The following is a 24638-nucleotide window of genomic DNA, read 5'->3' as shown; positions in this document are numbered from 1 at the left end:
CATAGAGGGAAGATCCATTGTAAGTGGCTCTCTGATTCTGTATGAGAGAGAGACAGAGACAGATGCATCATTTAGAAACAGAGTCCAGCTGATGCACCATCAGACCTGGTCATCAGTCTTCCATAGTTGCTGTTCTTTATCTTTTGTTTTTGCTAGGGATTTGGGGTGAGTACGTAGGAATGTTATTTGATCCCCTCGTCTCGAAAATCTGAAGTTAGTATTTTAAGGTTTGGGCCAGCAATTTAATATTGAACACATCTGAAAAAATATTTGGTTCACAAACTATATGAGCAATTCAAATTAAGCTTTAGATTAAAATCTTAAGATTTTGTTAACGGAATTCTTCACAAAATGTCAAGAGCACTTTGCCTCACTTAAAAACTACATTCATAGCAAATTAAATTTAAAAGGAAATTTATGAACTATTGTTTGTACAGTGCTTTGATCCTGTAAAGAGGAATATATATTTTTATGCAGGCTTAAAGCAAATCGACTACACAGATTTTATTTTAAACTTAAAAAAATTCAGCTGGGATGAAGGATGAGAAATTTCATACCTTTCTCAAGAATGGTTCTTCAGGGCTGAGGGATGAAATAGGGATTTAGAATGCAACCGGTCTTTCAAATTTATGGTAGTTGTGATGTTGCTCTGGCAAAAAAGCCAGGAAGTCAGTAGTTGCTATTTCAATATTTTGGGCAGTTAATGACTGTCTCCAATTTTGTTAATACAGTGTTCATTATATTTTTTGAACATCTGTACACCATCTTCTTTTTGGGTCTTAAATAAGTTAGGTTTTGTTGAAAGTAATTCTTGCTTCACTTTTAAAGTGGGGTCCATCCTTTTCGGTCATTTTTCTCTAACACCTTATCTACAAAAATCATTAATCGCTGTCTAACTGATCCTGTGAGTAATCACTGACATTTCTAGACATTTTACCAGGATAGCAAGTCATTACCAGAGGCGATTTTTTCCCAGGGAAAATCATGGTTTTTACCTCTTTGGGAAAAACTAGTTAATCACAGTTTAAGGCATTTTCTATTTTAAAAACTGTTTAGTTAATGAACACCACATTATACTTAGTTTTAGTTACATATTCAAATTGTGGTTACACAAGGAAGCAGTTTCGCAGATTAATTTAGGATTGTACAAATAAAAATAAAACTGCAGTGGGAGCAATATTAATACACAAGTTATACATGTCATGATTCACATTTCAGTATTTAATCATATATAAAAGTCAAAAACATTTTGATTGTATGAAAACCACAGTACAGAGTTGTAGGCTTGAAGTATTAATCAATCAGAAGCATGCAGAGTTGCAGATTATCAGTCCAGGTCCATTTGGGCACACAGCATTCTTTAGCATTATTTGATGTAGTGGATAGACAGAGTCTATTCCTTAGTTTTGAATGGATGTATCCAAAGTTTGAAAAAAATTGTTCTATGCTTGTCTATGCAATCCCCCCCCACTTTCCTGGTTCAAACTGGGTTTAAGCAGGTATTTATCGTACCCTGTCCTAAACCAGTTTTTCCCCAGGAAATTGCTAACCCTGCATGTTACCATACAGGCTTTGAAGTTAAACCTTCTTCAGAGACTCAGATTAGCTTTACAGGCCCTTTTTCAGTTCCCAGTGTCACTGGTTCCAAATATGTACCATGACTAGAGATTCCTTTTTAAGAGACAGTCACCAAAATGCTTAATGAGATTTGCTATCATTGCACCCATTAGGCAAGTTATTGGATGTTTTTTACGGTCATCACATAGTGAAACTAGCTGCCTGTATTCCTCTACAGCTCTACTGTGCACATCTGGGACTCCTCCTCCTGTAGGGACCTTCCCCTGCCTGTGAGAAATGTTTACTTTCATCTAAGTAGTGAAAGGGGGCCCCTTTCTAAAGGAACTCCTGGAGCACTGCTTTACTAGAGGGTTCTGGCTGCACACTGAATGCACACGCTCGCATCCCACAACTGGAGAGATTTATGGGAAATTCCTGAAGAACCACCCGATAGTCAAAATTCCAAACGAACTGAAAGCAGAAAGATTATTGATCAAATAACCACCGATATATTTGAAACCATGTAAGAAATCAAACCACTTCTCTGGCCCGCCACCCAGGAGTTCAGTACCTCTCCAATTCTTGAACTGCTATGACTAAGGGTACGTCTACACAACTAGCAGAAGTGAGTCTCAGAGCCTGGGTCTACAGACTTGGGTCACACTACAGTGTGTCAACATTCAGGCTTGGGCTGGAGCTTGGACTATGATCCCCTAGAGGGGATGGGCTTCAGAGTCCAAGCTCCAGACCAAGCCACAACATCTACACAACTGTTTTTAGCGCCAGAGCGCAAGCCCAAGTCTTAGTCTCACTGCACCCTGAAAGACCTCCACAGGAATTCATGTCTTTTTCAGAATTTCAGATCTGTTAAATCCTGCCTCTTCAGCAACAGATTCAAACTAGGGAAAAAACCACACAAAATGTGCCTAAGATGCAGGCATTAGAATGGTACCAAGAGAGTGAGGGACCCCAATTTGATCCAGGACTCTCCTGTATTGAGATCAATTTGTTTCAAAGCACAAATGCGACCAGAACAGAATATATTACCTGATGTCCTCCTCGTTCTCTGGGAAGCTCCAGAAGGCGATCCGAAGCTGCAGCTGTTCAGGTACAGGGGGGTAGACTTTCTCCACTACCTCGAATGGAATGTGAAACGCCACCTGCTTCGCAGACAGTTCCACCAGTGGAATCACCAAACCATCTAACAGGACAAGCAATATTAGATACAATTACCCATAGATAGAGCCAAACTAATCAGAGGCTGAAAACAGAAGGAATGGAAGCTACTCCTCTTATTTCTCTCCTCCAACTGGGTTTAGATACAAGGGAGCGGCAGCATAAGACTTTTCTGGAGAGTCACCTGCCAATCCAATGTCTGTTCCCAGTCCCAGGGCACAGGAGTTGCACACTCTTGTGAACCCACCTGCTTGTGTGTGGAGAGTTCTGTTGGCCCAATAAGGCTTCAATGACCCAGATGTTTTGTTACCTGGGTGTGCTGAATCATGCCAGACTTTTTATTGAAAAGGTAAAAAATTATGTCACGTATTTCTGTTAGAACCCTGTGGGGAGTATCCTGAAGGTGGTTAGGTTTTTTTCCATTTACTAGATGAGAAATTGCATGTTTTCATTCTAGTATAACCCAGAAAACAGCACAAGCCCCCTCTGCTGATTCTGAATCAGTTTAACATACCCAAGGCTGCAGAGACTTCACTAATTATACTGGTGGACACGCCTGGCTACGATAGTCAGTGCTACAAAGGGATGCAGATTTTTATTTTAATGTCTGGGGTTCCCCCCACAGGCTCTTCAATGGCCCCAATGAATCCTAATAAGAGGGTTAGTTTCTCTCATATCTAAAAATCCCAATAAGCAAAAACAATATCTTCTCTTCCATCCCCAGAAACTTTAAAATGGAGGAAAGATGAGTTTGTGGCTAAAGCAAAGGAAGGGGAGTCAGGAGACCAAGGTTCTAATCCCAGTTTTGTCAGTCTGTGACTTTAGGCTAATCTTACTTTCCCCAACTATAAAATGGACATATTATTTCCTAATTTACAGGAGCTCTGCAAGGCTAAATTGAAATCTGTAAAGTACTCATAGTTCCACATACTCCAGGAGCCGTACGATTGCATGATACATGTGTCTCATGGTAACCAGAAAGAAGAAACTTTCCAAGGGATTCAGTTGCAATACTCTGCCATCTCATGCTCCTCCTTTCCAGAAAATTGGTAAGGAAAAACTGAATTATGATAGGATTTTGTTTATTCCACACAAAATACCACCAATTGTGACTGGTATTAACTGCAGATACACAGACATTAAGTAGGCACTATTTATTAGTGCAGAGGTTACTTTTAACAGTACCACTGGGAATACGGTACTGCTGAATTTGTCAAGAGCTCCTAGATCACCAGCTTCCCAATCCACACTAACTCCCCTACAGCTCTCCCTCCATCCTCTTCTTTAATCCGAAGAAGTGAATTGGTTATATAACTTAAGATCCCTCCCTTTCACATATCAACCACACCAAAATAATTACTAAACTGGACTACACCCCGTAGCCTGCTTTGCTCTATTCATCTCTGATGGCCTGGCTGGGAACAAAGCCTTTTCTTTTTACAAAATAGCTCCTGAGACTCCAGCCAAAGACTCCTCACAACTGGTGAGCTTGAGCTTTCAGGTCCAGACTGTAGACAATGGAGGGAAGCCACAGGGGGATGAAATTAGCTGATCTCCAGTCATATTAATCATTCATTAATATTAAAGTGTCCAGCGACCCAACCAGGATCAGGGCAGGATTGTGCTGGGCACTTCACAAAGACATCACAAGACAGTTCCTGCCTCAAAGAGTTTATAATGCTTCATATGCATGAGAGACTCTCTCTGAACTCATTAGGAAGGCCAATTCACAATGGCTAGCTTCTGGGGCAGATAGGGACTGGCTGGCACTTCGTAACAAATGTTACGATCACCATGTCCATCAAATGCAATATATGGGGCAGGGATCCTGTGGGAGAAAATTATTATGCGATCATTAATGCTCTACTTAACTTGTGATATTGTGGAAATTGCAGATGACACAACATTAGGTTTCCACCACAATTTTGGCAGAAGGGGGCCCCGCACTCAGCCCTGGGTGGCTGACAGCAGAAAATCGCAGAAAAATAAGAATGGACTTTATTACTGCAAATGATAAGGTCCATTATTACTTTTCCACAATTTCCCATGACTTGTTCACAGCTCAGCTGCAATTTTTTGACAATCATCCCACAATTCAAGTAGGGCCATAGCAATCACATAATTAAAAACTGTATCGTAATGCATATGCAGAAGGAGGCTGACCTATGGTTACCTGTGAAACCTTAATTCAGGCATTCCCTAACTTTTGAGTTCTCAGCTTTCAAATTAAATAACTTTCTTTTAACCTATTTAATGTAATAATACACACACACACACACACACACACACACACGGGCTGTCAAATGATTAAAAAAATTAATCGCAATTAATTGCACTGTTAATAATAGAATACCAATTTAAATTTATTATAAATATTTTTGGATGTTTTTCTACATTTTCAAATGTATTGATTTCAATTACAACACAGAATACAAAGTGTAGAGTGCTCACTTTATATTAATATTTTTATTACAAATATTTGCACTGTAAAAAAGATAGACAAAGTCAAAGCATGAAGGAGCATATGAATATTTAGCTTATCTGGCACGTAAATACCTTGCAATGCCAGCTACCACAGTGCCATGTGAACGCCCGTTCTCCCTTTCAAGTGACAGTATAAATAAGAAGCAGGCAGCAGTATCTCCCGTAAATGTAAACAAAGTTGTTTGTCTTAGTGTTTGGCTGAACAAGAAGCAGGACTGAGTGGACTTGTAGGCTTTTTTTTTTTTTTTTTTAAGTTGCAGTTACGGTAAAAAAAAATTCTACATTTGTAAGTTGTACTTTCATGATACAGTAAAGAGATTGCACTACAGTACTTGTGAACTGAAAAATACTACTTCTTTTGTTTCTTTTTCACAGTGCAAATATTTTTAATAAAAATAATATAAAGTGAGCACTCTACCCTTTGTATTCTGTTTGTAATTGAAATCAATATATTTGCAAATGAAGAAAACATAAACAAGTATTTATAATAAATTTAAACTGGTATTTTATTATTGTTTAACAGTGTGATTAAAACTGTGATTAATCATAATCAATTTTTTTAATCATGTTAATTTGTTTTGAGTTAATCACTTGAGTTAACTGTGATTGACAGCCCTAATAGATACACATCAGTGTATGGTTTTAGTCCTCTCACTGCCACCTCTCTTTAGATTGTTCATTCTTAAGTGAAGGGGCACAGTGCCTCTGCACACATCTGTCTAGCACCCAGCGCAATGGAACCCTGATCCTGACTGGGAGCACTTGGTGCTGGGGTAATACAAACATTAAATAATTACCCAAGAACAGAAGTGCCTTATGAAGGGGACGAACCATGCAGTCAGATACATTTTATATATGTAGATCAGCCTATACATTTTTTAGCTATCAGACAAAGGGAATCTGATCCCACAACTACTCAGAGTAGCAGAGATCCAGCTTACCCTGCACTCCTGGGGAAAAAAAAAAAAAAACCTGCAGTCCTGGGCCCTAAAACCAGAGATCCTGGAATGGCCTTATCTCCAAGCACCCCACGGCTTTGCTGAGACCCACTCCCATCCCCCCACTGGGACAGCAGCCCTGGTCAGACACTGCCCACCCCCCAACCCCCCGCCAAAACCTTCTTTGTCCAGTGCCTAATTAATACAGTTTCTGATATTCCATGTTTTATGTCTCAATCTCCCTAACCAGCTTTTAAACCTCCGCTGGCAGGCAGAATGTAAACCAATCCAGCCCCAGCCTCTCCCTGCCCACCAGCCTCCAGGCAACATTTCAAAGGAAAACCCAAGCACTGATGTCACCAAGCGCTTTCCCTCACTCTGCCCAGAGACAGTCCTCCAGTCAGAACAGTCGGCACTCTTAACTTGAGAGGATGGGATAGGATGGGATGAAAATGCACGCAGCAGAACAGCCAAGATTTCCCCCAACACAAACAGGCCTGTTAAATTGAGGGATTACATGAACACAGATGGAAAGAACATACACAGCTTTCAAACGTCTACATTTCTGATCATCTGATTACACTGAAATTACTAGACATGCTAAGCAGCATTCCCTTTGATTAGAGGGGCAGTTAATGGAGTCAATCTTTTACAGACTAGCATTGTTTTTCCAACACCAGAGGGATGTGAAACAGTGACCTTTAATCTGCATTGAAGGGGGGGAGTGTCCCTATTTTGTGGTGCATTAATCCCATCGTTAAATCCAAAAAATCTGAGCATAACTGAATTATGAAGGAAAGGGGGTGTCCCTTCCTTTACATTTAACAGTGAAACCAGAGTTTGGAGGAGGATAGATCAGACCTATTCTCATTTTCGGTCAAGTGCTTCCTACCATCTGGAACTGTCTGGCCTTCAAAACCCCATGGCCATTTTATTTGTGAGCACAATGAAATTTTAAAATCACATTTGTTACAACACTAGGTAAAAATGCAGGCACAAATTAACTCCTGAGATTACTATAACTAAAATATTTTTAACAAATCATTCCTTTGTCCTTTCAGCAGCACTTAGTATTGAGTCAGTTTTCCCTGTTTGTCTGGGTCTTTCACACAGTGCCAGAGGAGAAGAAAAGATCTAAAAAGTTTGAAATGTGATTATGAAACTGGAAAAGCTGACAAGGGGATCTGAGGGCAAGTGAAGTATCTGAAACAACTTTTAATTAGGGCTAGTCTACACTACCCGCCTGGATCGGCGGGTAGAAATCGATCTCTCGGGGATCGATTTATCGCGTCTCATCTAGACGGATAAATCGATCCCCGAATCGACGTGCGTACTCCCACCTTGTCAGGAGGAGTAAGCGCCATCGACAGGGGAGCCGCGGCGGTCGATTTGCCGCCGTCCTCGCAGTGGAGTAAGTCAAATAGGATACGTCGAATTCAGCTACGCTATTTGCGTAGCTGAATTTGCGTATCTTAAATCGATCCCCCTCCCCCCCAAGTGTAGACCTAGCCTTAGTATTTTCAAAAAACCTGTTTAGACGGCAAGTTGAAGCTGTCTCTCTCTAAGTGAATTTAGTGCTGGTGACAAAAATTGAATTGACAACAACTGAATCTCAGTGGAGACAGTGAATGAGTGCCAGTTATTATGGTGGTTTATGTGATGTGCATATCTACCCACTGGGAGTGGGAATGAGACCATGACATGGATTCACAGGATCGATGCTATGCCCCCAGCTTTGGAATAGTCTCTTGGAGTAGCCCCTTCAGAGTGCTCAACCCTCAAGAGATCTCATTCTTTCTTCAGAGTAGGCCACATATCCTTACCACCTCCTGAGACCAAGGGCTTGTCTACACTTAAAAACCACTAACCGATGTAGTTAAACCGATCTAACTTTCTAGTGCAGACCAGGTCTGAACCTCTGGGGCTTCAGCACTCCTGCTTCACACGGTGAGCTCTGCTCAGTGAGTACAACTGAGACAGACTCCTGGTAGAGACTTGCACACTCTTCAGCAACTAATGCACCTCACCCAGTATTTGCAGGGGCACTCAAACAGCTTTTCAAAACAGTAGGGCTTATTAGTCAACTGGCACACAGCATAGGAAATCCTTAGGTTAACGGAGAAATGAAGGTTAAAGCATAGACCATGCTGATCAGCCCAGAGTCCCAGACAAACTGTAGTGAATTCCACTTTCAGGCTCTCTCTCTCTCTCTCTCTCTCTCTCTCTCAGACCTTCTTAGGACACATCTACATTTAAAATGCTGCATTGGCGCAGCTGCACGGATTCAGCTGTGCCGCTGTAGCACTTTAAGGAAGACGCTCTAAGCCGACAGGAGTGAGTTGTCCCGTCAGTTTAGTTAATCCACTTCCCCAAGAGGTGGCAACTATGTCGGCGGGAGAAGCTCTCCTGCCAACATACTGCTGTCTACACAGGGGGTTAGGTCAGTATAACTGCATCACTCAGGGATATGGATTTTTTACACCCCCAAGCGATGTAGTTATACCGATATAGGTCTGTAGTGTAGACCAGAGCTTAGTTCTTCCAGAGCCAACTTAGACCCCATGTCACACCTTCCAGTTCTTTGTTCTTGAGCTGGGGTCTCTGCTTAGCTTCCATGCTGAGTGTGTCAACCCATGGGTCATTGGAGCTTGTATTATCTCTCTGGACCCCTTGTTGATCTGGATCTGATTCAGCCTGTTCCATAATGACTCTATGGCATGGTCAACACTAGAAAATTAAAGTCGGCTTACCTACATTGCTCAGGGGTGTGAAAAATCCACACCCCTGAATGGCATAGTTAAGCCAACTTAACCACGAGGATAGACAGCACTAGGCTGATGAGAGAATTCTCCCATCACCCTAGCTACCCCTCTCAAGGAGGTAGATAATCTACACTGACAAAGGAACCCCTTCCTTCCATCAGTGTATGTAGTGTCTATATTTCAATTGTTGACAAGCCTTATTTATTCCATCCAGACAGTGAGGACGGACACACACACACACACCCCTATGTCTCTCAGCCTTCCCTGAGAGCAAACTCAGTTCTTTCCCCCCACTGGGTAGCCATAAAACATACAGGGGAAACTGAGGCACACACAGGACTCAGAAAATTCCCATTTTATTATAGACCACAAACCCATTTCGCAACTATCAGATGGTACCAACTTAGGGTATGTCTACACTGCAATAAAACACCTGCGACTGGCCTGTGTCAGCTGACTCAGGCTTGCAGGGCTCAGGCTGCTGGGCTATAAAACTGCAGCGTATATGTCCGGGCTTGGGCTGAGCCTGGGCTCTGGGACGCCCAGAGATTGGGCTCCAGCCTAAACCCAGATGTCTACACTGCAGTTTTATAGCCAAGCAGCCAGAGCCCAAGTCAGCTTACATGGGCCAGCTGCGGGTGTTTTACTTTAGTGCAGACATACCCTTAAATCGCTGCTTAGCTTTGGGAGGATTTAAATGGGTGACTGAGAGGTGCTCTCTATTCTATATCCTGACTCACCAGTCCCCCAAAACACTGACACAATCACCATCCTACTGCAAAGGGCCAGACAGCATGGCAGAGCCTGATTTCAGGGCTCACAAAACCCACAACTGCAGAGCCCCTCGTTTTGAGAAACCTACGAATGTGAAGCGCAATCTCAACTTGTGTTTTTAAAAAAGATGCAAATGATTTGCCTTGAAAAGATCACTTTAAAAGTGTAAGCCTTTATAAACCAGTGGCCAGGGCTGAAAGTCTGTCACTAATTTTTCTAATGGTCATGTCTCATCCCTCACGTTTATTGTAAAGTGAAATTTCCTTGTTTTTGTTTTTTGTTTATTTAACATGTGAATGAGCCAGGCTGCCATGAGATTCTAACATCTCTCTGTCAACAAGACAGGTTTACTCTCTCATGGCTGGGAAATCATATCTTCACAGACAATATTGAATATTGCCTCAGGGTCATTCTTTGACAACAGGGCTCCAGACATAGTCACCACACAGAGAACTTGCATGTACAACAGCTCTTTTTAAAGAGTCTTCATTTTGTCAAAAGACAGAGCATAAGCACTACTGACAATTAAATACATCACACTAAGCAAAACATTGGCCTACATCATTCCCACACTTGATCACCACTGGGATACAGCAATAAGGTGACTATTAAGAATTAAGGCTGAAATGCCAGTTCACAAAAAGTTTGGAAAAACATGTAAAATCATGCATGGCTACCAAAAACCTGGAGTGTAAGCACTATTGTCAGTTAAAAAAAATTAACAGCAGTTGCACACAGCACAACAACACTAACCCATGGGATGCTCAAATATCCCCCCAGTACAGAAAACTTCCAGAGCAGAGCATGATTGGCAATGTGGGATCTCCCAATGCTTTAGAATGCTCCTCAGTCGCAAGTCAATCACAGAGGGGGGAAACTGAGGCAGGGAGATTAAGTGACTTGCCAACATCACACAGGAAGTCTGTGGCAGAGTCAGGTATTGAACTGAGTCCCAGTCCAGTACCTTAACCAAAAGACCATCCTTCCGCCTCCAGTTTTCCAGGGAATTCTATATACTGACCTCAGACAAGTAGACCTGGCCTTATCCCTGGCCATCCAGCTCACTTTCTTCATGGCTATTTGATCCCCTGCCTCCTCATCCTTGAACAGCAGAGTTTTCTTGATTTACACTTATCCCTGGCACAGATCCAACCTTTCACTATTAGCTGAAACACCAAGACTCTGAAGTACAGAGACCTGAGCCAAAATTAGTAGACTCCTCCAGAGAGTCCTTGTTTAAGTGACTTGCCAAACATCACATAGAGAGTCAAAGATAAAGCCATTTTCCTGGCTCCCAGGCCATTGTCTTAACCACAGGATCATTCTTTGTGTTCTTGTAGTTGCCGTCCTCATTTGACACACAGAAATGTATTTAAGTGCAATTATTTGCTAGGCAAATGCATCTGTCTCTCTCACAGTGCTTAGCATAGGTGAGTATGCAGCAGGAGCTCCACTGTACAGACAGCATAGCCAAGCACGTAGATTTAGGCTACTCTTACTGTGTCAGCATGGTTAAGAGCTTGTCTTCATTGCAAAGTTATCTAGAGTGTTGCCCCTCACTTGAGTCCCATCCACACAAAAAACCCTTACATCGAGCATGGTGGTCCTTTTAATTATATTTGTCTGACCCTTAGGGGGGTACAGGATACAGCTCAAGTTAGCACAACTAGTCAGCTGTTAAAACGACCACCTTGCAGTGTGGATGCAGGCCAACTCCACTCAAATTAGGCTAACTTGAGAGGAGCAACTCAGTGTGGATAACTTGAGTTAACTCTGCAGTGAAAACTGTCACAATTCAGGGCAAATGCATCTATATTTCCCCTAAGCAAGGGTGCTCCCCAGCTGTTGCCTTTCTGGCTGGAGACCTTTGTCTCCCTCCCTTCTGACAGGGGTATTTCCAGGCTGCACAGCTCCATGAACAGCTACTCTCAGCACAGACAGGTTGCCCAAGGATACTTGTCTGCTGTCATTTCAAGTGTAATTGCTATAGGTAAGTGGTGTCATGCAGCACTTTCTGTGCAAGCCTACTGTATTCTTAAAGTAAAAAGCATTACAGAAAAAAAATTATTAAAAGCAAAAGGAACCTTAGCAACCATGCATGCCAATAAGCTTACCAGAGTTCTCTGAACATAAATTCTAGCAGGCACAGTCCTTCAACTTGCTACGCAACAGGGATTCCTTGTGGTTACCAGTTCATCACCACTTCAGCTCAGAACAAGCATACAGTCTTATGAGACTTTAGTAAGCCCAGTCCTTCCAACCCTTCCCAAAGGACTGGGGCCCTCCGTGTACCAGGAGTCCTGTCCGTTTCCAGGATCAGGAAGAAGGCCATGAGCCAGTTTAAAATGAGACTATTTATCCAAAAACCCTCTCTTTGGCTGTTGGTCCCTGGAAAATCCAGTTTGAACTAGTATATGCACACCTCACCAGGGGCGTGGCTTAAAAGGACTAATAACAGAGGAAGAACACTAGCATGCCCCCCTTTACTAGACAAAGTATCTACAGTGCCCTAACAACACATACACAATTGCACTTTTAATACAATGTACCCAAAGTTCAATAAAGTTTAACTTAATTCCACAAGGTACGCTCAGGATATTGTCAATCTGTCATAAAAACATTCCCCAAGTAGATAAGAGGGACTTACGTACTATTCCTGGCTCTGCCAGAAGCATCTATTTGGCCCTTTACCTAACAATTTTAATGCTTATTTGACTTTTTGGGTGTATTTAGAGGATGCAAAACCCTAGTTTTAAAAAGAAATTTAGCTGCAAAATGAACTCAATTGGCAGAAGAACTCTGTTTGCCAGTAGCTGGGAATGGGCGAGAGGGGATGGATCACTTGATGATTACCTGTTCTGTTCATTCCCTCTAAAGCACCTGGCAATGGCCACTGTTGTAAGACAGGATACTGGGCTAGATGGACCTTTGGTCTGACCCAGTATGGCCATTCTTATGTTCTTAAGCGCAATGCCATCTTATGGAACCATAATCATAGAACCATACGGTTAGAAGGGACCACAAGGGTCACCTAGTCAATGCTCCTTTGCAGTAAGGGACTGAAATGGGGCCTTCGAATTCACACCACATCCCTCTTCCACTTCAGCTAAAACACTCTGCAAAGGAGTTACTCAGCTAGACAGCAGTAGAATATTAGAAGTCAGGATTCCTGGGTTCTCTTCCTGGCTCTGAGAGAGGAATGTGGCCTCGCAATTAGAGCAGTGGATGCTAACAACAGCGCTGACCATTCCATAGGGCAGCATGTGACTGACTGAGTAACTGAGACTTGGTTCCACCATATAAGAAACTTGAGTTCTAGTCCCAGCTCTACCTAAATCAGCCTTGTGCAGCCTCTCAGCTCTCTTATCGATAAGATGTTGGGAAGGAATGATTGCTGCTGCTTTCCAAGAAACCATGGGCAGTAACAAGGCCTGCTAAGTGTACAGATATGTTAAGAGCAATCAGTGGCAGAGCAGATGAACTCATGGCAGCTGTCCTGACCCCCCAGCCACTGCTCCTTTCCATAGGCTATGGGGCATTTTGTGAGGAAAGGTGTCTCTCTCTCTCTCAAAAGCCAAACGTAGCTCACATCAGTTTGAGGACCCCCTTCCACAAAGCCAAAAAAAATCCTAATTTTTCAATGTGTTGATTTTGAAACTTGATCATGGTATCAGACACTAGATCTCAACCTGGGAATTCTAACAATTTAAGTTTGTGTAAATTCTCTCCCTACCCCCATTTTCCCTCTATTATAAGAAAGAGGAATTTTAAAATCAGGCGTATTCTGAGGCGGGCAAGGGGGTTGTATCTCAGGAACTCCTTAAGTAGAAGACCCCAACTTTCATCACAGACTCGACTTGAGGCATGCATGCCAGTCTTCAAGCCAATCTTACTCTGCATGTGCATTTTTTAAAGAGGCTTGAAGATTGGGCATTGAACAGAAACCCTGTTGCAACTTCAACTATAGGAATCATTAGAGACAGAAGGTGGGTGAGGGAATATATTTTATCGGACCAATTTCTGTTGGTGAGAGAAACAAGCTTTCAACTTACACAGAGCTCTCTTCAGATATGGGAAATGTACTCAGCACATCACAGCTAAATACAAGGGGGAACAGATTGTTTAGCGTAAGTAGTGAACATATATTTCAAGGGACCATTCAAAGTGAAGTGGACCATTAATAATTCTCCAGTCATAGGGAAAAAAGCTGGGAGGGGGCTAGTTGGGGGTTATAGATTGTTGTAACAAGCTATAAATCCAGTGTCTCTATTCAGTCCACGATTTTAAGGGTCATTAGCACTCCTCCCTAATAGAACAAGTTATTTAAGTATTGTCACGCCCTGAAGAGTCACCTCGAGGATCCTTCTAGAATATCAAAGCTAATCTTGTATATGGTGATAAAACTTCTGGATGCAGTGACCTTCTTATATTTGTGTAAGGTGGGTGGGTGGGAGGACAACATTGAAAAAACGTTTTGCAGACACATCAAAAAATATTAAAGCCAGCCCTACCACTTGCAGCCTCTCAGCACTGCTCCTTAAAAATAAACAAAAGCCACCATTGCTGTTTAATACAAGACATCCTCTCACAGGTCAGCTGGGGCCAATGCATGCTTTCCTCACACCCCTCCTTAGGCATACCAGCTGAGCAAAAGCCTGTGCAGGAAAGAGTTAAATGATGAGGGAGAAAAGAGGTCTGGTGCCCCATCTGAATCCCAGGAGGTAGGCAATAAAGCAGTGGAACTGGAAGTATGCATGAAAAAGTAGGATACCATAGCAATTTGGAATTTATCAGACCACTTGAATGTCACAATGGATAAACACTATAGAGAAGGGAACTGAAGGAGTGGGTGAATTAGGGCGAGATCAGGAGATCAACAGACTACATATTCTGAATAAAGGTAAGGGAGACATGAAATCAAACACACTTTACAGAAAATCTGTGAGATCTAACGAGGGGAAAAGAGAAAACAGGACATCATCGAGAAATGGAACGGACAGGAAAAATCCAACAACTAGTTCATTCGTTCTCCAAAAAGGCCTGTTGGCTGACTAAAAGTCTAAAATAAGCAATTAAAAAAAATGGGGAGGAATTCCTGTAATCAAAAAGATAGATGGGACACTCCCAAAGTAAGGCGGAAGAGATAACAGATCTAGATGGAGGAAACATGAATCTTTCATGGTTAGATTATGCAGGGGTAACACTACCATTTTTTTAAACAGTAAACCAGACCTTAGCAAATGGCAGACAACAGTGATTTATGAAACAGACCGTGTTCAAAAGTAAGCTCTGACTTTTTCAGCACAGTAACAAACCAGATGAATAAGGGAAATGTTGAGGGAGCTTGGAGGGAGAAAAAAAAATGTTTAGAAAAATCAACAAAATAGGGGGTTATGAGAATACAAGAGAAATTAAATGGAGTCCAAATAGAATGGGTTACTGGAGTGCATATTCGGTGTATTCAACATCAAATTATACTCTCTGCCAGTTTGCTAGTGATGATACTGTCATTTATACACAACTGAAAAGGTTCAGCACATGCAGCAGAAAAAATAAATATAAGTGCAACTGGACAATTCTGACAGTGTGAGATGAGATTTAGTATAAAGACAGGGCTCATAATTCCTATTAGAAATCTCCTTGGTACACACTTTTTGAGTAGAGCAATTTTTTTTTTAAATAACCCATACAGTAAGACATCAAACTTTGCACCTTTCTCGATTTCTGCTACCTCCAGCACCTGGATTTTATAACTGTCCCAAACCACGCCATCTACTGTGTGCTGCAGACTGAAACATAACATGCAACATACACAGAACGGAGAACTACAGTGCATCTACAAAAGAAACAAGGGCACAAGCAAGGTGAGGTGAAGCGATGCAGTAGAAACAGCCCAGATGGGGAAAGAAGAAGGATGCAGTGCTGGCCAGTGGAAACAATTTAGGTTACAAAATTGTGGTTTGCAAATTTCAACTGTAGTGCTTCCTTAACATTAACAATTTTCCTATGTTTTTCCAGAGCCTGCAATTGGGAAAAATAATATCTATTGTTGTGGAATGTAATTTTTGTAGAAAAACCAACTCTAACCAGAAGTAAGTAGTTGTGTGACTCAAGTCCCATCAGCAACAATATTCTACCATCTCCATATCACTCCCCAAAATAAAGAAGTTAAGAGATATGGGCCATGTGCCATGGAAACACTCGCTACGTTTGACTGTAACATGCATAAATTTAAGTTCTCTGAAACCTGAAGTCATGATTTTGTTTTCTGATTTCTGTCCATTTCCATCTTCAGTTTTGCTGTGTTCTCATGTGTCTATTTGTTTTCTTCTTCTCCCTTTATTTCCTCCTCTCTGAAAAGCTACTTCCTGGTTTTAGAGAATTACAAACTGCAGCATTTTTTTTTTCTTTCTAAGTTTCAAGCCCCACACAAATACATCAAGCAAAATTTATGTTTGTTAATTAAACATCTGGGTTTAGATATGCAAAACGCAACTTTGTGAACTACATTTCTGTAAGCACATCTAAGGCACTTGTCTCATGAGCACAAAGTCGAAGGAAAAGTTAGTTTCAAACTAAATGATCAGAACCCAAAAAGGCCACTAGCCATTTAAATACCTATCCCCAACCTCCTCATTTTTCCCCTTTAGTTCAGTATCTAAAACAAAGAGGAACAAAATTTAGCAAAATTATTTTTTTTTAAACTCACCTTTGGCCTGAGAATGAACATGAGAAATTGCAGCTCAAAGGATTTCTGTTAATATAAAAGTAACAGAAAACAGGGTATTTGCTCTTTTTCCCCTCCAAGTTTCTCCCTAACACACATTTCTTCCATGAAGCCTATTATCCTTAGCCCTGCCTTCCAAAGACAAGGTATCCCTTTACCCGTAGAGCTAACAAAATGTGTGCCATACCTATCAGCCATTCACTCAGTAGCTACCTCTGTTCCTCCGCTGACACTTGATCAGTATGGAGCGACCTCTGCATTCATGTGGAGCTGACATAAATTAGGCTCTGTGTGGAGGAATGGTCTATTTGTATGGATCAGTTTGCAAGTTTGAGGCCTTCAACTGTAAGCTGCTTGGGGCAGGAAGCTTATATATAATAGGGCTAACCAAGTAAAATCAATGCTAGTAGGTGAGAATACATTCCATATTACATTGTATTTTACTGTTCATGGAATTCACCTATAATTCTCTGCATAGATCTTTTTAGTGTCATTGTATGAATTTCAGTGCTGAAACTGGATTAACCTGCCTTTATACCCATTTCATCTCAAAAGAATCACCACCATTTCAGAATGGTAAAATTGGCCTATAGAAAAAGGAAAGTGCAAGGTTTTCTAGTTTGGAAGTACAAATGATCACTATGCCTAACAGAATTCAACTTCTGACCCAAGAGAAACGGCAGAAAAGCTTATTACTTACAATTGTGGCAGAGAAGAGAGGAAGAAAGCGAGAGGGTGTACAGACCACCAGCTATAGACATCCCTTCTGAAATCATTGAAAGGCTCACTGATATCACATGGGAAAACTGAAACATAAGAACGGCCGTACTGGGTCAGACCAAAGGTCCATCTAGCCCAGTATCCTGTCTTCCAACAGCGGCCAATGCCAGGTGCCCCTGAGGGAATGAACAGAACAGGTAATCATCAAGTGATCCATCCCGTCGCCCATTCCCAGTTTCTGGCAAACAGAGGCTAGGGACACCATCCCTGTCCATCCCGGCTAATAACCATTGATGGATCTATCCTCCATGAACTTATCCAGTTCTCTTTTGAACCCTGTTACAGTCTTGGCCTTCACAACATCTTCTGGCAAGGAGTTCCACAGGTTCACTGTGCATTGTGCCTATTAATGTCATTTGGTGACCCCTAGTTCCTGTGTTATGAGGAGTAAAAAAATAACACTTCCTTATTTACTTTCTCCACACCAATCATAATTTTATGGACCTCTAATGTATCCCCCCTTAGTTGTCTCTTTTCCAAGCTGAAAAGTCCCATTCTTATTAATCTCTCCTCATAATGGCAGACATTCCATACCCCTAATAATTTTTGTTGCCCTTTTTTGAACCTTTTCCAATGTATCTTTTTTGAGATGGGGCGACCACATCTGCACACTGTATTCAAGATGTGAGCATACCATGGATTTATATAGAGGCAATAGGCTATTTACTGTCTTACTATCTAACCCTTTCTTAGGCCTGGTCCACACTAACCCCCCACTTCATAGAATCATAGAATATCAGGGTTGGAAGGGACCTCAAGAGGTCATCTAGTCCAACCCCCTGCTCAAAGCAGGACCAATTCCCAACTAAATCATCCCAGCCAGGGCTTTGTCAAGCCGGGCCTTAAAAACCTCCAAGGAAGGAGACTCCACCACCTCCCTAGGTAACGCATTCCAGTGCTTCACCACCCTCCTAGTGAAATAGTGTTTCCTAATATCCAACCTGGACCTCCCCCACTGCAACTTGAGACCATTGCTCCTTGTTCTGTGATCTGCCACCACTGAGAACAGCTGAGCTCCATCCTCTTTGGAATCCCCCTTCAGGTAGTTGAAGGCTGCTATCAAATCCCCCCTCATTTTTCTCTTCTGGAGACTAAACAATCCCAGTTCCCTCAGCCTCTCCTCATAAGTCATGTGCTCCAGACCCCTAATCACTTTTGTTGCCCTCCGCTGGACTCTTTCCAATTTTTCCACATCCTTCTTGTAGTGTGGGGCCCAAAACTGGACACAGTATTCCAGATGAGGCCTCACCAATGTCAAATAAAGGGGAACGATCACGTTCCTCGATCTGCTGGCAATGCCCCTACTTATAGAGCCCAAAATGCCGTTAGCCTTCTTGGCAACAAGAGCACACTGTTGACTCATATCCAGCTTCTCATCCACTGTGATCCCTAGGTCCTTTTCTGTAGAACTGCTACCTAGCCATTCGGTCCCTAGTCTGTAGCAGTGCATGGGATTCTTCCGTCCTAAGTGCAGGACTCTGCACTTATCCTTGTTGAACCTCATCAGGTTTTTTTGGGCCCAATCCTCTAATTTGTCTAGGTCCCTCTGTATCCGATCCCTACCCTCTAGTGTATCTACCACACCTCCTAGTTTAGTGTCATCTGCAAACTTGCTGAGAGTGCAGTCCACACCATCCTCCAGATCATTAATAAAGATATTAAACAAAACCGGCCCCAGGACCGACCCTTGGGGCACTCCGCTTGAAACCGGCTGCCAACTAGACATGGAGCCATTGATCACTACCCGTTGAGCCCGACGATCTAGCCAGCTTTCTATCCACCTTACAGTCCATTCATCCAGCCCATACTTCTTTAACTTGGCAGCAAGAATACTGTGGGAGACCGTATCAAAAGCTTTGCTAAAGTCAAGGAATAACACATCCACTGCTTTCCCCTCATCCACAGAGCCAATTATCTCATCATAGAAGGCAATTAGGTTAGTCAGGCACGACTTCCCCTTGGTGAATCCATGCTGACTGTTCCTGATCACTTTCCTCTCCTCTAGGTGTTTCATAACTCCGAACTAAGATACACAACTTCAGCTACGTTAATAACATAGCTGAAGTCGAAGTACCTTAGTTCGAACTTACCGCGGGTCCAGACGCGGCAGGCAGGCTCCCCCGTCGACTCCGCGTACTCCTCTCACAGAGCAGGAGTACCGGCGAGCACTTCCGGGATCGATTTATCGCGTCTAGACAAGACGCGATAAATCGATCCCAGAAGATCGATTGCTTACCGCCAGACCCGGAGGTAAGTATAGACGTACCCTTAATGATTCCCAGTTTTTTGTTCGCTTTTTTGACTGCTGCTGCACATTGAGTGGATGTTTTCAGAGAACTTCCACAATAACTCCAAGATCTCTTTCTTGAGTGATAACAGCTAATTTAGACCCCATCATTTTATATGTACAGTTGGGATTATGTTTTCCAATGTGCATTATTTTGCATTTATCAACATTGAATTTCATCTGCCATTTTGTTGCCCAGTCACCCAGTTTTGAGAGATCCTTTTACAGCTCTTCGCAGTCTTTCTGGGACTTAACTATCTTGAGTAATTTTGTATCATCTGAAAATTTTGCCACCTCACTGTTTACCCCTTTTTCCAGATCATTTATGAATATGTTGAATAGGACTGGTCCCAGTACAGACCTGTGGGGGACACAACTATTTACCTCTCTCCATTCTGAAAACTGACCATTTATTCCTACTCTTCGTTTCCTATCTTTTAACCAGTTACCAATCCATGAGAGGACCTTCCCTCTTATCCCATGACAGCTTACTTTGCTTAAGAGGCTTTGGTGAGGGACCTTGTCAAAGGCTTTCTGAAAATCTAAGTACACTATATCCATTGGATCCCCATTGTCCACATGCTTGCTAACCCCCTCAAAGAATTTTAATAGATTGTTGAGGCATGATTTCCCTTTACAAAAACCATGTTGACTCATCCCCAACCAATTATGTTCATCTATGTGTCTGACAATTTTGTTCTTTACTATAGTTTCAACCAGTTTTTTACTTGTTGTTTAGCCAAGGTGGCACTTTTTTGGTTCTCTCTGTTTTATTTAGAAACAGTTTTGCTTCTCTTACTTCCCTTTCACTTTAACAGCATTGCAATGAAAATGGGATCTGCATTTAAGGGATCATCTGTTTATGCTGCTTTTTTCCCCCATCTGAAGTCATATACCTCGGATTTCATAATTCACTCCACAGCAGTTAATAGACATTTAAAAATAGAGGTGTATGATTCCGTGAGAGATAAGCGGCAGATGGAAAGATCATTTTAAAATTTAAAACTAAATAGGAAGAAGCTTTGGTACCCACATCACAGCTAAGCCACAGGAAGATGTCTTAGACTTAGATTATGAACAACACACAGCTGGGAAGTGGAATAAGCACCAGAGAATTTTGTTAAGAACGTATTGGACAGATGTGGGCAAGAGCCAACAACCGCTGGAAACGTGAATACCAGATACCATGTTAGGGTCAGGGATTAAAAACTTATTCTAATTGGAAAAATAAGTTAGTATCTCTACATGAATTCTACTAAGTTACAGTCACCACAGTAAATATTTTTAAGAAGTGGTTGTATATGGTCTCACATATTGCAAAAAGCTAATTTTACAAGAATAGGATAACTAATTCACCCTTACATGTACACAGACCTTGAAGCTGCATCTTCCAGACAAATAATTTATAACACATATGATCTGCAGTGTTGTTGTAGCCATGTTGGTCCCAGGATGCTCAAAAGCTTGTCTCTTTCACCAACAAAAGTTGGTCCAACAAAAGATATTACTTCACCCACGTTGTCTCTCTTATAATATAGAATCAATGTTGAGGGTTCTGTTTGATCCATCAAAAACAGCTCTGGTTTAGTCAAAATATTTGATGGCTCAATATGTTCTTCTGTTTTCTGTTGCGGTCTTCACAGCTTCCTTAGAAATCAGATGATATGTAGATAACTTAGAGAAGCGTATACATTTTGAGATACTGAGGCCTGGTCTACACTACCCAGTTAGGTTGATGTAAGGCAGCTTATGTCGACTTAATAATGTCTGTATCTACATTACCAGGTCTATTCCACCAACAAAAAACTCTCCTGCCATGTCGGCTTAATTACTCCACCTCCGCGAGAGGCACAGCACTTAAATCAATGTTGGTAGGTCAACAAAGCAGCAGTGTAGACAGTGCGCCCCACAATGCTCTGCTGTGACCGCTGAGTGTTTTCAACTCCGCTGCTCAGCAGCCAGGTACACAGGAAACAGCCCATCCCCTGTTAAAGCACCGGGAACTTTTGAATTCCCATTTCCTGTTTGTTCAGCATCTGGAGCTCGGCAGCATGGCTGATCATGGCAACTCAACATCTCAAACGCGCTCCAGCCTGGAGTACACCAGAGGTGGTAGATCTCATTGGTCAGTGGGGAGAAGAGTATGTGTAAGCACAGCTCTGATCCAGCCATAGAAACTTAGACATATATGAAAAGATTGCATGGGGCATAAGGGCTACACCAGGGACACACAGCAGTGCTGTGTGAAAATCAGAGAACTTTGGCAAGCGTACCAGAAGACAAGGGAGGGGAACAGTTGTTCTGGTTCTGCACCGCAGACATGCCGCTTCTACAATGAGCTGCATGCAATTCACAGTGGCAAACCCACAACAATCCCCAAGAGCAGCGTGGATACCTCTGAGGAGTTTGAGTCATTCGCCACCACAGGCAACACTGAGATGGTGGTCTTGGACGAGGATGAGGAAGAGGGGAATGGGAGACAGGTGAGCAGGGATCCATTCTCCCCGACAGCCAGGAACTGTTTGAAACCCTGGAGCAGTCCAGCCAGTCGTAGAACAGCATCGCGGCTGAGCGTGATGCTAGGGAACGCAACTCTGGTGCATATGCAATTCTAATTAATATTTGGGGGTCTCATGTTCTTATACTGTATGTGTAATTTAAAAAAAAAAAATGATGAGGTACAGTGGCTATCTGCTTCCCAATGGCCACACTTGCTAGGCAGAAGGTGCCCCACAGAAAAGACTGTTTATACACACAGGGATGGCCCGGGAATCCTCCAAAGAGATCTCCAGGAAAGTTTCATGACTACGGCCCTACCAAATTCATGGCCATGAAAAATGCATCACAGACGGTGAAATCTGGTCTTTTGTGTGCTTTCACAGGGGAGACCAGTGTTTCTCAAATTGGGAGTCCTGACTCAAAAGGGAAGATCACAAGGTTATTTTAGGGGAGTCATGGTATTGCCACCTTTACTTCTGCACTGCCTTCAGTGCTGGATGGTCAAAAAGCAGCAGCTGCTGGCCAGGCGCCCAACTCTGAAGGCAGTGCCCCACCAGCAGCAGCGCAGAAGTAAGGGTGGTAATACCATACCATGCCACGTTTACCTCTGCACTGCTGCCTTCAGAACTGGGCAGCTGGAAAGTGGCAGCTGTTGACTGAGGGCTCAGCTCTGCAGGCAGCAGCACAGAAGTAAGGGTGGCAATACCACACTATGCCATCCTTACTTCTGTGCTGCTGCTGGCGGCAGCGCTGCTTTCAGAGCTGTGCTCCCGGCCAACAGCCACCGCTCTCCAGCTGCCCAGCTCTGAAGGCAGCACCACTGCCAGCAGCAGTGCAGAAGTAAGGGTAGCAATACCGCAACTCCCCTACAATAACCTTGCAAATTTCTCACAACGCTTTTTTGGGTCAGGACCCCTACAATTACAACACTGTGAAATTTCAGATTTAAATAGTAAATGTCATGATTTCAGCTATTTTAAAAATCTTCTGACCATGAAATTGACTAAAATGGACCATGAATTTGGTAGGGCTCTATACATGATGGTACTCTGGAATCCATTGCAGGAGGTTTCTGGGGAAGGCTGCCTTATGTCTTCCACAGCGGCAGCACACTTTCCCACACCACTCCAGTACTAATTCTGCTGGCCTCACCGCAGTACATAGCATAGCAGCATAAGGACCCAGTCTATATCCCATATGTTTGCAGCATCTGTACCTTTGCCACCTCTTACCCTCAGGAGAGTGATATCAGCTAGGCTCACCTAGGGGAGACTGTGGCAGTTTTCATTTTGATTGCTTGGACAACAAACAACAGTGCATGTGATCTCACCCACATTGTGCTTTTCTTCTGCTCCTTTACGATTTCCCAGACATGCTAGTGGTTTGGATGTCAGCGGTTGGCATTGAGCTTAGAAGCTGCAAGCCTTGGGCCATGACTAGCAGCAGTGGACGGGAAGGAGGGGAAGAGTTGGGGAGGTTGGTGGAGGAGAAAGGGAAATCTGCTTGTGCATTTTTGCTGCCGCAGGCCCACTGCCTGAGCCTGCCTCTGCCAAGGCTTGCAGTTTGGTAAGGTCAACAGTGGTCACTGATTGCCTCACAACATCCATGTTACAAAGAGCAGGGGGCCAATGCCATCTGTGCTCCCATTGCGGGTTGCCCACCCAATGCTCCAGACGGTCCGATGCCCATGTTCCCAGGCCATATTCACCATGCCTAGTATAGCAAGCCAGTTAAATGAACATCTTGTGTAAATGAAAATGTTCTGCATTGTACTTCAGTGGAATAAGGGGGGTGATTTTTATATATCAGCTGTGCACTAGACCCTGATTATGCACTGACAATAATTGCTTTGTGCTTTCCATGTCTTACAGATGAAAGCATAGCCTTCAGCTCATCCCCTCCACACCAGCAGAATGCTGTCCTAGATTAGAAGAAGGTGAAAGAGAACAGGTGATGACATGTTTAAATGAGATTATGAATGCCTCTGAGACAGCTGACACCGAGCAGAGAGCATGGAGGAGTTCTCTCTGAAAAACTGGATATGGACTTTGCGAGCAGGAGAGAAGCCCAGAAGCATGAGTATGGCACGCAGCAGCAGATGCTGGGGATTCTGAAGGAACAAACAGACATGTTGAGGCATCTGGTAGAACTTCAGGAGAAACACCTTGAGGGTAGACTCCCTCTGCAGCCCCTGCAGAACGGCATTCCTGCATCGCCATATTTCCCTTCCCCCTCTCCCAAATGTTCCAGGAGGCGGTGGGGGGGGGGGAGGGGGAAGGGAACAGCTATATCTCTTCCACTCCACACCGGAGGAGGGTACTAGCAATAAAAGGCCACTGTATCTAAAAGACTAGATCACTGTGTTTTTCTCCTCCAAATTTTATTCTAATGACTGTCCAAGGTTACATTCTTTTTTTGATCTTTCACTTCTAATACGTTTGTGCAATAAAAGTCCAGGTCCTGAGAATGAAATAATCGTTATTACTTCACACCATGGGGGAAGGAGAGGTACTGGTGTGACGAAGTGGGGGATTTTCTTGTTTTTTCTGTGTTTTTCCAATGGTTTGCAGGCAGAGGAGGTGAGACTCAGTTTCCCTGAGTGTTACTGGTTTAACGAGGTGAGGGGAGAGGGAGTTTGTTGTTACAGAGGACCA

At 42.9% G+C, this 24638-nt stretch overlaps 1 protein-coding gene across 1 annotated transcript in view; it reads right to left on the bottom strand.

Annotated features, from left to right (window-relative positions):
- The window catches only part of ZSWIM8 (zinc finger SWIM-type containing 8), a 129522-nt gene that overhangs the window by 57800 nt on the left and 47084 nt on the right, over positions 1-24638 (bottom strand). Inside the window, exon 2 of the mRNA XM_024218757.3 lies at positions 2605-2758. Within this exon, the coding sequence (XP_024074525.1) occupies positions 2605-2758 (154 nt within the window). The remainder of the gene's footprint in view (positions 1-2604; positions 2759-24638) is intronic.

This window comes from Terrapene carolina, unplaced genomic scaffold, assembly GCF_002925995.2.
Source record: "Terrapene carolina triunguis isolate 2854851 unplaced genomic scaffold, T_m_triunguis-2.0 Scaffold310, whole genome shotgun sequence".
NCBI lineage: Eukaryota > Metazoa > Chordata > Testudines > Emydidae > Terrapene > Terrapene triunguis.
The sequence above is the reverse complement of the archived record's forward strand: the minus strand, read 5'-3'. Positions and strand labels throughout refer to the sequence as shown.